The following is a 15,050-nucleotide window of genomic DNA, read 5'->3' as shown; positions in this document are numbered from 1 at the left end:
GCAACGTTTCTTAGTTCGCAATCGTAGTTGCTGCAACGTTGTGGCAACATTTCGTGATATCTGGGATGGCAATCGTGTATGGTAAGTCTTTCCAGCTATTTGTAGCTACAGCATTTGCCTTTATTCTTCTGTGGTATTATACATATATGTACATTTGGAGCCAACAGACCTCTCTACTTGTTTACTTTACTGTGCTCAAGTTTAATTTTTCAAGTTTTCGATTTTCTTATCTTTTTTGAATTACTGTACAATTTTCTTTTTACATATATTGATGTTTAAATTTAATTCTTTACTTTGATTGTATTTTATTGAATTTATTACATAGAGTGTATAATTATATGATACATTTAATATTTTGTATTGTGTATAATTATATAATGAATTTAATATTTTGTATCGCATAATATTAATAATAAATTATTGTCATTGATTATAAAATAAATTTAATGTGTTTATTAACGTCTTCAAGGTTTTCCTAAAATCTACATCCATACCGTGTCACGATTATAAATAATTAAAATTCGTCCGCGTCCAAATCGACCAAGCGCTCGCTTCGGCATTTGTTTCTGTATTTAGTGCGTGCTTTAAAAGCTGCAGCATTCGCCAAAGTTTTCTGAAGTTTAGGGGCTTTCAATGTTTTATCTTCAATCGGTTCAATGATTTTGTTGCCAAGATCGAACACATCTCTGAGCACTTGATTTTCAGCCAAATGAATGTTGATGCCAGGACCGAGTAATCTGCAAAAAGCATTGTATCGAGCGCGAACGCACCATCTATTCAAAAGTAATGTTTCTTTTCCGAATCTAATCCGAGTTTCTGGAGTCGTATCTTCTTCGATGTAGCGCAGAATATCTCTGAATGTAGCTCGCTGAATGATCTTGTCTTTCTTCGCCCTGAACTTGTTCGAATCTGTGGCCAATTCCTTCAAAATTTCAACCAATTCTTCGCCCCAGGCTTGCTCGTAATCTTCCGAATAGCCTCGTCCCAGTTCGAAAATCACAGCCAATGCCTCGCCCGCTGTTGTACGCACATCCAAATGAGGAGATCGAAGCAATCCACTCAATTGATCGAGAGACGGCACAGAAGTATTCGTTTGTGCGTTTTTCAGTAAATTACTCACGTCGACGGGATTTATCGTAGTCAATAGTAATGTCCAAGACGAAATGGCAGCAGCGTGAAGTACAGCGAGTTCGGGTGTAACTTTTACCATGGCGCCATTTCCTTTTGGATAAGAGCCAGCGAATACGTTCGACAATAGCTGACTCAACTCTAGAAATTCACTGAGATCTTTGCCGGACAGAAATTGATTCATGCTAAGAGACCAGCAGCACTCGGTCCTGCCAGCGATCGAGGCCGCATTATCGTTGGCAATTTTCATCATCGTTGCTTTGAGTGCTTGGTATACATCCTCGGCACAATCGCCGAGTTGTGCACACATCAAGGTACTCAGTTTAGCAGCGGCGCTTCGTTCCTCACCTTTGGCTTTCTTCAAGCTTCTCTCGATGGCGTCTGTGAGCGTGAATTTTCGCCCCTCGATGAAATCCGGCACACATTTGTCCGTAAAAGACTTGCCGACCTTGAGGAAGTGAGACACTCGGCTCTGAGCGGATTTGGACGTGAGTCCGTCGATATCGTCGTTGCACGAGTCTTGCTCGTAATTCTCGTCAACGTCGTTTTTATAGTTGTTATCCTCGCTCAGGACTGCCTCGTACGAAATACAGCTGGCGGTATCCGTCACAGATTCGTCAGCGGAGTCGGAATTGTTGCGCCTGCCAGTTTTTCCTCTCTTACTTTTTCCTGGCATCTTGATAATTTTAACGTATTGTTTAGATAATAATTCAATGTATTATTCTTTGAATTTTAAATATTTTTGTCACTGCACGTGGAAAATGGTTCTATACACTGTCGTAACGTCTAAAAAAAAAATAAAAAAAAATAATAATAAATAACGTAAATTTAATAACTGAATCTAATAATAATAAAAATCATTATCAATTTGATTCGCTTGTTAAAAAAAATCCTTTTTTGGAAGATTTGGAAAAAATTGTCAAAATATTCATTAAGAATTATACACAAGAGGATAAAAAAGCAGCTACTGCAAAATTTAATTTGATAATGTTGACAGCTGAAAGAAATGTAGCCTTTCTTTTTATAGATTACTTAATGGTTACATTGAAAGAATCCTTCAGTGATTCCAAAATTTTAAACAGATTAAAATTGTGCAGAAGATTAACTGCAAATATAATATGTGATGTTATCGGGCCAGCAGCCAAAGCACGATTAGCAGAATTTTTAAAAGTACAAAAGTTTAGCATCATTGTCGATGAAAGCACAGACATAGCAGTCGAGAAATCTTTGTGCGTAATCGTTCGCTACTATGATAAAAAATTAAAAAGGTACGTTGAAATTATGTGGGATTTAGTGAAAATTTACAAGAACGACGAATCATGTTGCAATGCCGAATGATCATCTCAAAGATTACTCAGTTCTTTGGATGATATTCCTCTTAATAATATCGTTAGTTTTTGCTCCGACACGTGCAACGTCATGATGGGAAGAAAAAATTCTGTGGCAACAAAATTGAGAGAAAAAATTCCAATATAATAATTGTAAAATGTAGTTGTCAGATTGAAAATTTATGAGCGGTTTGCGAACTCGGTCGGCGTGCACATTTCGCCGAAAATAGGCAGCGAACTCAAAACGTAAACAACACGTGACCAGCTTGGTTCATGAGTTCATATTACCTCAGTGTGCACGCCCTAAACGCTCGCTCGTTTCTACGCTCAAACTCAGAAGGCTGTAACTTGGCATCTACTTGACCGATTACCTTTCAAGACAGCTTAAAATTTTCTTTTTTTGATGTCATTTCATTTGAACTAAGTTACCACGTTGTTTTAATAATTTATCTCAGTGCCATAAAATTACGTTTATACACGTCTACAGACTGTATTATAAACAATTTGACTAACATAAAAATTATGTTACATCATTCTGTAGGATATTACCTTAAAAATGAGACGTCGATGAGACGTCGACCGCACTAATACGAGCCAAGTTACAGAAGTTGAACGATGAAAAAATACGTATTTCTAGGAATTTTACACTAATTATTGCATAACTTTTTTTCTAGTTGACGGATTTTCAATTAATTTAGTTGAATTTCTTTGTTTTTTAAAGACAAATAAAATAAAAACAAATTGTTTTAATCTATCTTCAATATTTTACAAGATATGGCTGTTTAAACAATTGATTTGTTTCTAACAAAAAATTGACTAGGAATTCGGCCTGGCGACATTCAAATTCGGTTTCAGCGACCCAAAAACGATAGTTTTCCGTCAACTCGCCGAGGGGATCTCACAAGTTCACTCAAATGTCACCAGCGCCCGGACTATTATTATAGCACTGCGTGGCTAGAGTTCACGTTAAAGGCACGCTTTACCGTGACTTAAGATGCTCATTCTTGCACGGCGACTCTATTATGAGCACCTTATATCTAGCCAAAGGGGGCCTAAACGTGAATTTAGCAGTACTATAAAAAAGCTCGCTTCGCTCGGGTGCTAATCGGGCCGTGCAATAATAGCCTGCTTAAGTCACACGTATCATAATATACCATTTGAGTTCTGCCGCCTACGTTTGAGTTGGCAGCATCGAGTCAGATGATAAAACAGTGACGGCAGACGACAGCGGCAGCCATGTTCCAGAAAGTTTTTTACAACGCAGCGCGCATGCAACATACGATTCAATGTGGTACGTTTCATACGCACGTGTAAGAAAAAATTAATTCGGAGCTATGCTCGTGCATCATATTTTCAACCGATCTAGAAAGGAAACTGCGGTAAAATTATCGAAATAGCTCGTTAATATTAAATATTATAGTCTTCCCATAATTTTTCAAACTATGTGATTTTTTAAATTGGCAAAGAGCCTAATCTATAATTTTGCCATAATTTTTCCCGCTACAAAGTTTTCACAGTTTCATTTTCACGTGGAAAACGATACTCTAGAGGTTGACCAAGTCCGGCGACTAGCAAAGCATTTATGGGAGTAATGAGAGAGACGTTTACTCTCAACTTAACACATCGGCTATTGAATTTTTATTGCGAGTATTTGGCAGTGATTTAAAAATTAGAATGCGTCTAGTAGCATGCTATTTACACGAGAAAAATTTATGAATTTTAAGGTATAATAAAAAGAAGAGAATGAATAAACTTTCGACTTACATGTTGACAGCGTCCGGTACTTTTTTGATTTTGGAGAAAACACGTGAACACGTTCGATAGACAACTTGTCTGTTTGACTGCTCGAACACGAGTGAGTCGATAAGTCTGTGTTTGGATGGAAAGAGGTAACAGATGCTCGTGCTTCGTGTTCTAAATTGTCTAAAACATATTGAAATTCTCAGAAACCACCACGCAGGTGCATCGTTGCACCACATGCTCGAAGCAAGCTATACCGTAGGTGAAAGTATAAGCCTGTTGTCAGTAGCTTTCACAGTTTTGACCACGTGTTTTTGACTCTCTGCTGCGTACGAAAGCAGTATTCAAGCTGAGCCAGAAGAAGTATCATCCGTATAAGCGAGTCGTAGCTCGTGACGAGTCAGGTCAAACACCCCTGGATCTGGCAATGGCGAGTTTTAACTCGAGCGTGATCAACGAGCTCAACGTTGTAACATCCGAATTAACAAATATTACATAGTTTTTATATTTAAATTCTTTCTCACAGAAGTGGTTAGGAATTGTGTTGAAATAATAACACGTTGACAATTTTATATAATTTTTAAAATGACTTACATTAATTTATTTATCTTGACCTTAAAACACACACTAAAACTGGATTCCTCTTGGCTCGATGATGCCTCTCTCGTACGCTGCCCCGGACGATGGAAGAAAATCAATGATCTTCAGAGGAGGAGTTGGAATCACTTGAGCACCTCGCGTAGTAAAAAGTTAAATTTTCAAAAACTACTATTTATACTTTAACTTTTTAAGGATGATTCTAGTATAACTTTTGAACTTTGACTTTGGACTCTCCGATGTACGACACTTGCACGAGTTCTTTACGGGTCGGTTGTCTCTGAATAACAAGCACTAGCTGACCATCTGCCTCGGCAGAGGTGCAGCTAAGCTGACTCTTCTCTAAAACTTACGTTGTTACTGCTCGAAGTCAAAATCAAGAATATGGCTAAGGACTCCGATTCTCCAAGTCTAGGCGTTTTTATAAGACCCGATGGTGGGTCCCCTACTCCCAGGCTCAGACCCAAAGATGAGATAAGAATTTGTAACTTGAGAATCTTCTCCTAATTTCTTCGATGGTCCGCGTCTCTCATTTGATAATAAAACATGTGCTATGCATTCGTGTGCCTTGATTATAATTTGATTAAGATAGAAAGAGTTTTATTATCCTGTTACTTTAGATATCTGACCTCAGGCCACCTCTGTTTCATCACACATCATAAAATTCAAGCGTTGGTTAGATTTCTGACGATGCACTTAAAATCTATATTCTCGTGCACATGGCTATACGGCTCAAATGTATTATAACTGTGATATAGGATGTAGTATATGACAACTTGGTGCCGATCCGTCGAGATTGATCTTTCTAACCGAGAGTCAGTGCAACGTTTTCGCCTCAAAGTACATTAAAAAATTTGAATTCAGAGAAAGAAAAAGCAAATTAGAGTTGAAGATAATGTCCGAGGTTCAGGCTACCGTCGAGAGCATAGAAAAAACAGACAAGTACGAATCGGTCTTCAGCCATGCCTTGACGATAATGAAGATGTTCGACAAGTTGGCACTGTTCGAGTCGGCGGATGCCGCGCATGTCCGAAATGAATTGGAATTATTTCATTTATTGGTGCTCAAACGTGTGTTTTCTATGGTTTGTGCACTGCTATTAGGTTTTATGTCGTAAAGTAAAATTTATAATTTTGTATCTAGCATTTTAAAAACGATAAATTTGTAACTGTCAACGGTTTTTGATCAGAGTGAGTATATTGTAGTAATCATAGTTGGTATTTGCTCTTCTCTACGTAATTGCTGTATAAACCTTTGTATAAAGTACTAAATAATTATATGATACATAAAGCACTGAAATACATTCTGCTTTTCTCATATTTATAGAAATGAAATCGAGATGTAAAATAATTTTAAAATATAATGTTCTTGAGCAGTATTTATTGTTATTTATTATAATAAAACAGATAATAATTATCACTACTTATAAAATTGTTATTGCTATTTTAGATATCTTTGTATTTATTGTCATAGAATCTTCCTCTTACAACTTGTTCTGATACATCTTGAGATAGTTCGTAATCGTAACCGCTCATTTTTACTAGTTGCTCACTGAAGTGAATCACTGGGTTCATGGTATCGATCGACATTTTATTTTTTAGTTTAGTTTTCCTATTGTTCATTTCACTGAACTGACGTTCGGAAAACAAGTTTGAATGCGGGATTGACAGCACGTGCATACAAAACTCACTTAATTGCTTGAAAACGAAGTTATCGTTTGCGTCCTGTATACTTCTTACATGCATCCAAAAGTTAATTATTTCTTCGCGTCTTTTATTTCTTAAGTTATATGAAAGCAATAAATCTCATTGATATTGTAAAATTTCAGCTAAATCTTCAGAACGTTGTATGCTTCTACATTCGTGTAATAATTCCCTAAAAATTGTTGAATTTTTCTGACGATAAGAAGCTTTGTAAGCATTTCTTGGTGAAGACATTCAACCAATTTAAATAATTTCACGTTGCACTCGAAAAAATACTGTTTCAAGTTTAAAACAATCATTGATAAAAAAATTGAACGAAACATTTAAAAAATCATGCATTTGATCTCCGTATAAGTAAATATTTTCTGTAATTTCTTCGTGAATATCAAAACATTGATACTCTAAAAATTCAATAGATTCGAAATTATGAAAATCACTCAAAGAGTGCGGTATACTTTTGTAATCACACATCATAAGCATCAAGTTTCGGTAAAGCTTATTCACTTGTTCTTGAATGATATGGATTACGATCTCTTCTCTTTGAAATAATTGATTTAAACAATTCAATTCAAAAGAAGCTCTACTTATCAATAGAAAGTAACACTTTATTTCGATGGAATTTAATGCCAAGTAAATGGCTGTCCCATTTTCTTCTCTTTCGATATAATTTGGAGATATAAATTTTATTAAAGCTGCCCACTGTTCAATGATTCGATTTACCACTGCAACGACAACTTGCAACGACAACCATCGCACATCTTTATAAGTAAGTATTCGATGTCCATTCTTCTTGTAAGATTTGAAAATCGTGTTGCCGATTCGAGCTACGCAATAAGGTGGTTATATTGTTAATCAATTTTAATATTTCCTCTGGCTATTCCGGCAATGAGTGCTTCATGCACAAATGAGTAATGTGTGCTGGACACCGCATAGTAAGTATACCTGGGTCGTTCGCTTGCCATAAAGTTTTTAATCCTTTTTTGATCCCTTCATCGTATTGTAGCCATCGAACGATATTGCATACACATTGCTTGGTGGAATATTTGGCTTTTCAAATGAAAGCTCAATGCACTTTAAAATTCGTTCGGCACTGGATGAAGATTTACTGCCTTTTTCGAAAATTGGTACGAGCTCCCAAAATAACGTTTCGACCTTATCACTATTAAAGTTCGGCTGTCTTACTTCGATCGATAGTACGTGCTCTTTCGAAGTGCATGTTGACTAGTCGGTGCTTAAGGTGTATACATTTTTGTGCAATTTATCCGCTATATTGTTTTTAACAGCCCGAGTAAAAAAAATTAAGTGTGGGCCACACTTGGCTTAACTTTGAGTTTGGCAACATTTAGTAAAACTTGTGAACTGAGAATCCCAACTTCCTTTTGTGGCGAATGAGGAAGTGCGGAAAACTTAGCTCACATGTTTTCAAACTTTTCGAAAATTTTGTGTAAGTGTTGAAAATTCACTGAAGAAATGCAAACTATGGAAATTTTGGCGAACGTGTGTTAAGTGATAGCATAGAGAACGTGGCCTTATGATAACCATTGCGGCCAAATTGCTGCAAGTTGGAGACTACAGTAAAAAATTTGAATTCAATTACAATAATAATTATGAGAAACATTTTTTATATTATTATAATTTATTTTTTCAGCTAGTAAGTTAAGTTAAGAGAAGCAAAATGAAACAATTTTAAAACAAAACATGCAACAACACAACAAAATAAATTCAATCACTATCAGAACTATTTTTTTCCAAATCTGACTGTTCAATGCGCCTTTTTTTTCATTTTTTCAGGACTTGATAATGGTTCTTTTGGACGCCGTTTCTCATTGTGTTTTTTAACACACTTCAAGTCAATTTAACCTTCAAAATTTACTTACTGCTTTTTTTCAAAATTTTGACTGCATACCATTTTTTCCCCATTTACCCTGAAAATTACCGTCTCTATTTTTTCTTAAATTTTCAGTAGAGACAACTTCCCATGTTTTGGCTTGAGTATAAAGTATTAAATAAAACATTTTATATGTTTGAGTAAAGAATATGTAAAATTCGGTTGCGCTCGCTCAATATTGTTTAAACTTCATATCGAGAAGTTAGTCGTATAGGGTGCATGATTTATTGATCAATTTACTATTCGATTATTAACGCGCAAGTAATATTAACCGAAAAAAACGATAATAATTATTAGAATTCTTATTGAGAAAGATTCAAGTCAATAGCTTTAGGAAAATAGCTACTTCAAATTTTAAAAACATCTCCTTTTCAAGATTTCATTAATGACTTTCAAAAATGAAACTTGTTAAAATTCGGGACTTCGATCCAATGAGATGCGCGACTGCCGAGTGTGCGCAGTGCTCACATACATCGAAGTACATTATATTGAATATAGAAACTGAACAGTGGACGGTAGTAGAGTATGTGAAAGTATAGCCACTTGGAGCTAACTAAATCGTCGAATCATTTCACTGACATACGATTAGTGTGCGTTCAGTCGCCAGCGAGAATAGAAATCAGATCCATCAGTGAGCAGACGTGTTCTACATAGTTGAAGTTGTTTACTATTCGTGTCAATTGTCATTTAACCTCAATTTTTCTCGTGGAAATCGTAAAAATTCAGTGTGAATATTTATAATCAAGCAAGTGAATACATATAATCAAGCGAATAATGAAAAGCAAAAGGTACACAATTAGGTATTACTTTTTTGTGCCATGATAGTTTTTGAATGGACCGATTTAATAAACTCGATTATTTTTCAGGGTGAAGAAAGAGCCGCTCGATAACGTCCCTGATGCAGGTGACAGTTGTAACTCCGATTCAGTGGACTCTTGTAAAGCCAAAAATGTTGAAACTTTGACGTACGATGGATTATCGGTAAGTTTAATATGTAATTTTAATTATGTTTTGTTATGCGATTATCAGAAACTAAACCACAAATGTCATTTCAGGTGAAACAAGAGAAAGAGACTGTGGCGCTACAGGAAAATTCAGAGGTACAAATTTCTATTGATTTTGAATGCTGCGATGTTAAACAAGAATTAAAGTCATTGTCGACTATTACCTGCAAAACTGAGCATCAAAGTGACTTACCTTGTGTGAAAACAGAAAATGAAAATCAGACCAATGACACACATGAAAAAATATTTATAGATTTTGAGTGCAGAGAAGTAAAAGTTGAAATGAAGCCTTTATCAAGAAACATCTGCAAAACCGAGAATCAAAGTTGTCAATCTGTTGAAAACATAGATAACGAAGTTCAGCAAAATTACTTGCATGGAAAGAGTCTTATAATTCGTATAAGAAAAGGATATGATTACCATAATAACTGTCAATTTCAAGAAAAGTTCCGTTTGAAGCTTAACGAATGCGAGACCGAAAAGGAGGTAAAAATAGTGAACCAAACCACATTATCGAATAAGAAAACTTTACGTAAAAGAACTAATAAAGAGGGAGCAAGTTTGAAAACACGTGTTATTAAGACACACAAATCTGATAGAAAATTTGAATGTAACATTTGTTACAAATCATTTGGAAACAACAGTCATCTCAAAAGGCACGTGAATCAAGTACATGAGCTGAGCAAACCCTTTGAGTGTGACATTTGTCACAAATCATTTCCAGAAAAACATAGGCTTAAAATTCACATAAATGGAGTACATGGTCGGAACAAACCCTTTGAGTGTGTCATTTGTCGCGAATCATTTGGATACGTAAGTCATCTTAGAACTCATATGATAACTGTTCACGATCGTAGCAAATTCTTTGAGTGTGACATTTGTCATAGATCATTTGGACAAAAGAGCGACCTCAATAAACATGTAAGTACAGTACATAATCGAAGCAAACCTTTCGAGTGTGACATTTGTCACAGATTATTTGGAACAAAAAGTCCCCTCAACAGACACATAATTGCAGTGCATAATCGTAGCAAACCTTATGAATGTAAGATTTGTCACAAATCATTTGGACACAAACATATCCTCGATTCTCACATAATTATCACGCATGATCTCAGCAAAGCATTTGAGTGTAAAATTTGTCACAAATTATTTGGAAGAAAAGATGGACTTAAAACTCACGTAGAGGGAGTACATAATCGCAGCAAACTCTTAGAATGTGAAATTTGTCGCAAATCACTTGGAAACAAAAATAGCCTCAAATCTCATATAGAAGTAGTGCATAATCATAAAAAACCCTTTGAATGTGACATTTGTGGCAAGTTATATGCATCAAAACAACGCGTTAAATATCATATAATTTCTATGCATAATGGTAGCAAATTCGAATGTAAAATTTGTCATAAATCATTTGTACACAAAAGAACCCTCAATTATCACATCAATCTCACGCATGATCGGAGCAAAGCATTTCAATGTAAAATTTGCCACAGACCATTTGGACACAACGATGCGCTCAAGAAGCACGTAAGTGCAGTACACGCTCGCAAAAAACCCTTTAAATGTGACATTTGTCATAAATCATTTGGACGCAAGGGTGATCTCAAAAAGCACATTGAGATGATACATATACGTAAAACCTTTAAATGTAAGATCTGTCAAAAATCATTTTCATCCAAGGCTTACGTTACTATTCACATTGATGCCACACATAATGGTAACAAACCACACGAGTGTGAAATTTGTCGAAAATCATTTGGCCATAAAGAAAGCCTTAGAAACCACATAGTTACAATTCATAATGGTAAAAGACCCTTCGATTGTGAGATTTGTCACAAAGCATTTACATTAAGAGCGCGCCTGAAAAGACACGTCAGACAAGTACACAATAGAAAAAAAGTGTAGGAACGTGATATTTGTTCGGAGATATACTTGGATAAAGTTAAAAATTCTGCTAGTACACGAGAACGCTGATTGTTGGTCAAAATGTACACTATAAGTTGTATAAGAAAATATTTCATGTAAATATTCTTCACTTTTGTAAATAATAAAAAAACATTTCACTCTGCTATTAATTTCATTCATGATTCAGAATTATATCCTTTTCTTACCTCTCCAACATTAACCGAAACAATAACATATTTCAAGTAACTACTCCTGTTTGGTATACCTGTATATTCAAAATAATTCGTTTTTCTTATAAGAATCACGAGAATGATCAGTGTGTCGGGGAGGGACGATGTGAAAATAATTTATGATCATATTATTTGCAATCGTGTTATCGATTTATTTGTTTATACACTTTGTTTACAAAATTTTAACTAGTTTGAAATTCTAACTAAGCGTTGATTTCTTCGTATACTTTTTTGGCCTTCTAAAACTCAGTACTTGAAAAAAAATGCCAAGTATCGAATAATTGACTGTCAAAAAGCAACGCCAGAAAATATTCGAAAAGTTTGAACGATAATCGACTATTAAGTCAAAGTATCCAACACTATGGTTTATACGAACGCAATGACTTTGATACAAATTTCAAAACAACCTCCTGGTAGATCCAAGCTAGCATTTTACGTGACCGTATGCCGTTGTATCGTATTACCATAATATCCCGCAACATGGCTATCTTGGTAATATTATATTTTGTAAGTGGACTCTCTTTAGTCAGCGCGAGTGAATCGAATAAAATGAGCGATCGGACACTCGATACACCGACACGAGATCTTTTTAATCAACTCGTCTCATAATTAAATCCTTTTCTATAATTAACTTTTTCTGATTTTATAATTTTCGTAGTTAAGGGGAGTCATACACCAGTTCTATTTTTTAATGTGTGCTCAAAAACATTGATAACTTTTTTTATATCTTGCTTTTTTCACATATTTTGGTATACAAATTTTTTTATAACTCTAATCAAAATTCCACAAAACTCAGCCCATAAAGGATACTTTTCTGAAGATTTGGAGACCTATCAGGTTCTTCCAACCCAAAAACTCTGATCTGGACCTTGCGCACAGTGCCGAAAGGCTAAAATAGCAAAAATGAACTTCGTTTAGATGCAAAGGCCTATTTTGCAATTTTTTTCACATTTTTTAGGGCTCAAAGATGTCAATTTTATGTAGAAATTGTAGATTGACATAAAACTGTGGTTTATATCAAAAAAATGATAAAGAGGGTAAATTGGTGTATGACTCCCCTTAACTTCTTCCCGCGTACTTTTTTCGTCATTCGTATAGAGTAACCTTATCTAACGAAAATGACACGCATTATAAATTTAAGGCTTTCTCCGAACAGTGCAGTCCGCAATTGATCCATCATCAACACCCGACGACAACTTATCCATTTTGGAGTTTGAATTAAATTAAACTACGAATCTTTCTATTTGGTGCCACGGAAATTTAATGAGTAAAATGTACCTTTTCGTTCTATGACTTGTTTCGACAGGAAAGACAACATTCACTCTAACCAGTTTCACTGTAAACATGATTATAGTATTTGAAAGAAGATGTCAAATCATTTAATCATATTATTTATAGTTAAGTTATTGATTGGTTCGAGTATACATTGTCCTTCCAAATTTAAAAAGTTTAAATTGCTAACCGACAATTCCTTTGAGTATTTTTTTTGGCCATTGAAAACTAAGTACTTCCAAATAAACTCCTTTCAGACAACATAGAGTTTACACGAAAAAAAAACAACGAATAAATAGATCCTAAAACAATGCCTAATAAAAAATTTTAATATTGATTAATAAATTTCCTGCATGGACAGGCCATCGATAGCCCCGAGAATTCTCACTGGGTCCAAAACGTGATGATCAAATTAGTTTAATATCTTTGTGAATCGATGCTAATAAATACGATGAAATTTTATTTACCATTAATATCATTGAGGACCACCAGTCATGTTTCAATAAAAAACTCTTGCACGCATCGCACATAAATAATTAATTTAATTGAAAATATTAAAATTTGTATCAAGTTTCATACCCTTTGATTTATCGGGTGTTATAATTGATCTTATTATTTGGATTTAAAATAATTATAAGCAATATTAGTTGGGTTTTTTCTTTATTATAAAAAATGTATGTAAATTTTAATAGTAAGTTTAATTCACAGGTCATTTTTTGTTCAAAATGTAAAGCTCGAAAAATATAATTTACATTATCAATTATCTTAACTATATGTAATCGAAACTCATTTGTTCCCCATAGAGGCAAAATCACATTGCAATTCAACAATCACTTGATTTATTTGTTCGAGTTTAAAGTTCTAAGATATACTTCTACGCACTCATTTACACACATACGCGATGCTTTTTATGCCCGATGAAAATGATGTCGACAGTCGAACTAATTATTTTTCAGATGCACGTGGAGGGTGAGGGTGGCTATGATCTATTTTCACTGACGATCCATAACGCAGGCTGAAAAAGAAATCGAACGAAATTTTGTAGATCTTTTGTGTATAGGACTGGCCAGATTTTTTTTGTCGGCCGACTAATATCTCTTTCTGCGCTATCTAAAAAGATATACGCGCGAGAAACGATCGTGCTGACCTTCATTGGCGCACAACCGTATAAGATTCTGTAAATATGTACTTTAAAACTGATTTTCGTCATAGGGCGATATCAAGAAGTGAATCTCGCAAAATTATTAGAAAAAATGCCCATATCTATTGGAAAAAATTATTCTTTCAACAATTTCAAGAACTTTTTCTTCCTATTGGTATGGTTTTTTCTTAACGTTAATATTTCCCGAGAGAAAGAATCATAACTTTATGAAGAATTTTTCTTTTTCAAGCAAATTTTTAACGAAAAAAAAAACACTCGAAAAATAAATATCGCGCGCTTGCGTATTTTTTCCTGAAACATTTTATTTTGCAACTTTATTAACAACAAAATATTTACCGACGGAGAAGAGCTCTCAACAATGCTCAATGATGCTCTTTCGACCATGGCCAACGCCAATGGCTATTTGATGAGTGATAGGTACTGGTGTGATGCGAATTGGACCGACTGAATTTATATCCAAAGGCCATCATAATCAGCATCACTATAAGAAGGATAATGGCAACAATCCATTGAATCTGGCGACAACTATCCATGATGATACAGGCACCGACTGAAAATCGAGCATAATTCGCAGATTTTTTTATTTTTTTTGTATCATGACCGAACTCATTTTTTTATCGGATGATATGATCTCTTTCGCTCACGAATTCGTACAGTACTGCAAAGTGCTATACATATTCCACGATTGATTCGATTTGACTGCGCGATATCGACGGAGCATCGATTTTGCAAAATTATGTCGATTTAATATTGAAATATGTATGGACAATTTTTTCAATTTTTCAACTCACTTTCATCGAAAAACCATAATTCATCATAAAAACCCAAGTTATCGAGGGGATCTCCCAACGATACTTTATTGACACCAACGCCCGCGGACTAACCTGATTTCTCAAAGTGATTTTTTTTTTTAATAATTGTACACTATACATCTAAAATCAAACATTTCAATTGTGCTACTGCCCATAGACCGAAGAGAGGCGAAGCGAAATTAAAATTTACGAAAATAATTTATAACTAACTTACACTGTTTTATTGCTAACGAATTCCGCCGAGTCTCGCACACTCGAGGCACTTGACGCGCGAACACGCA

General features: G+C 34.9%; 2 protein-coding genes across 2 annotated transcripts; one reads left to right on the top strand and one right to left on the bottom strand.

Moving 5' to 3' along the window:
* Positions 1 to 411: 411 nt before the first annotated feature.
* Positions 412 to 4,457, bottom strand: LOC106659469 (interferon-related developmental regulator 1-like). The gene is made up of 2 exons (XM_014382043.2): positions 4,221 to 4,457; positions 412 to 1,914 (listed from the first exon to the last, which is right to left on the bottom strand). The coding sequence occupies exon 2, from the start codon at positions 1,802 to 1,804 to the stop codon at positions 515 to 517; it is 1,290 nt and encodes a 429-aa protein (XP_014237529.2). The 5' UTR covers positions 1,805 to 1,914; positions 4,221 to 4,457; the 3' UTR covers positions 412 to 514.
* Positions 4,458 to 9,033: 4,576 nt separating this feature from the next.
* Positions 9,034 to 11,293, top strand: LOC106659468 (zinc finger protein 658-like). Its single transcript, XM_023463127.1, has 4 exons — positions 9,034 to 9,172; positions 9,251 to 9,365; positions 9,440 to 10,915; positions 10,985 to 11,293. Exons 1-4 carry the CDS (start codon positions 9,159 to 9,161, stop codon positions 11,291 to 11,293), a joined length of 1,914 nt encoding a protein of 637 aa, XP_023318895.1. The 5' UTR covers positions 9,034 to 9,158.
* Positions 11,294 to 15,050: the final 3,757 nt, after the last annotated feature.

This window comes from Trichogramma pretiosum, unplaced genomic scaffold (genome assembly GCF_000599845.2).
Source record: "Trichogramma pretiosum strain Unisexual culture from Peru unplaced genomic scaffold, Tpre_2.0 scaffold74, whole genome shotgun sequence".
NCBI classification, from domain to species: Eukaryota; Metazoa; Arthropoda; class Insecta; order Hymenoptera; family Trichogrammatidae; genus Trichogramma; species Trichogramma pretiosum.
This window is presented reverse-complemented; position numbering and strand designations above follow the sequence as displayed.

Excerpts from the sequence above, each read along its gene's own strand:
- LOC106659469 (XM_014382043.2), bottom strand. The coding sequence starts at position 1,804 with ATGCCAGGAAAAAGTAAGAGAGGAAAAACTGGCAGGCGCAACAATTCC.
- LOC106659468 (XM_023463127.1), top strand. Across the intron at positions 9,366-9,439 it reads TGACGTACGATGGATTATCG|GTGAAACAAGAGAAAGAGAC; the intron begins GTAAGTTTAATA and ends ATGTCATTTCAG. Across the intron at positions 10,916-10,984 it reads ACGATGCGCTCAAGAAGCAC|GGTGATCTCAAAAAGCACAT; the intron begins GTAAGTGCAGTA and ends TTTGGACGCAAG.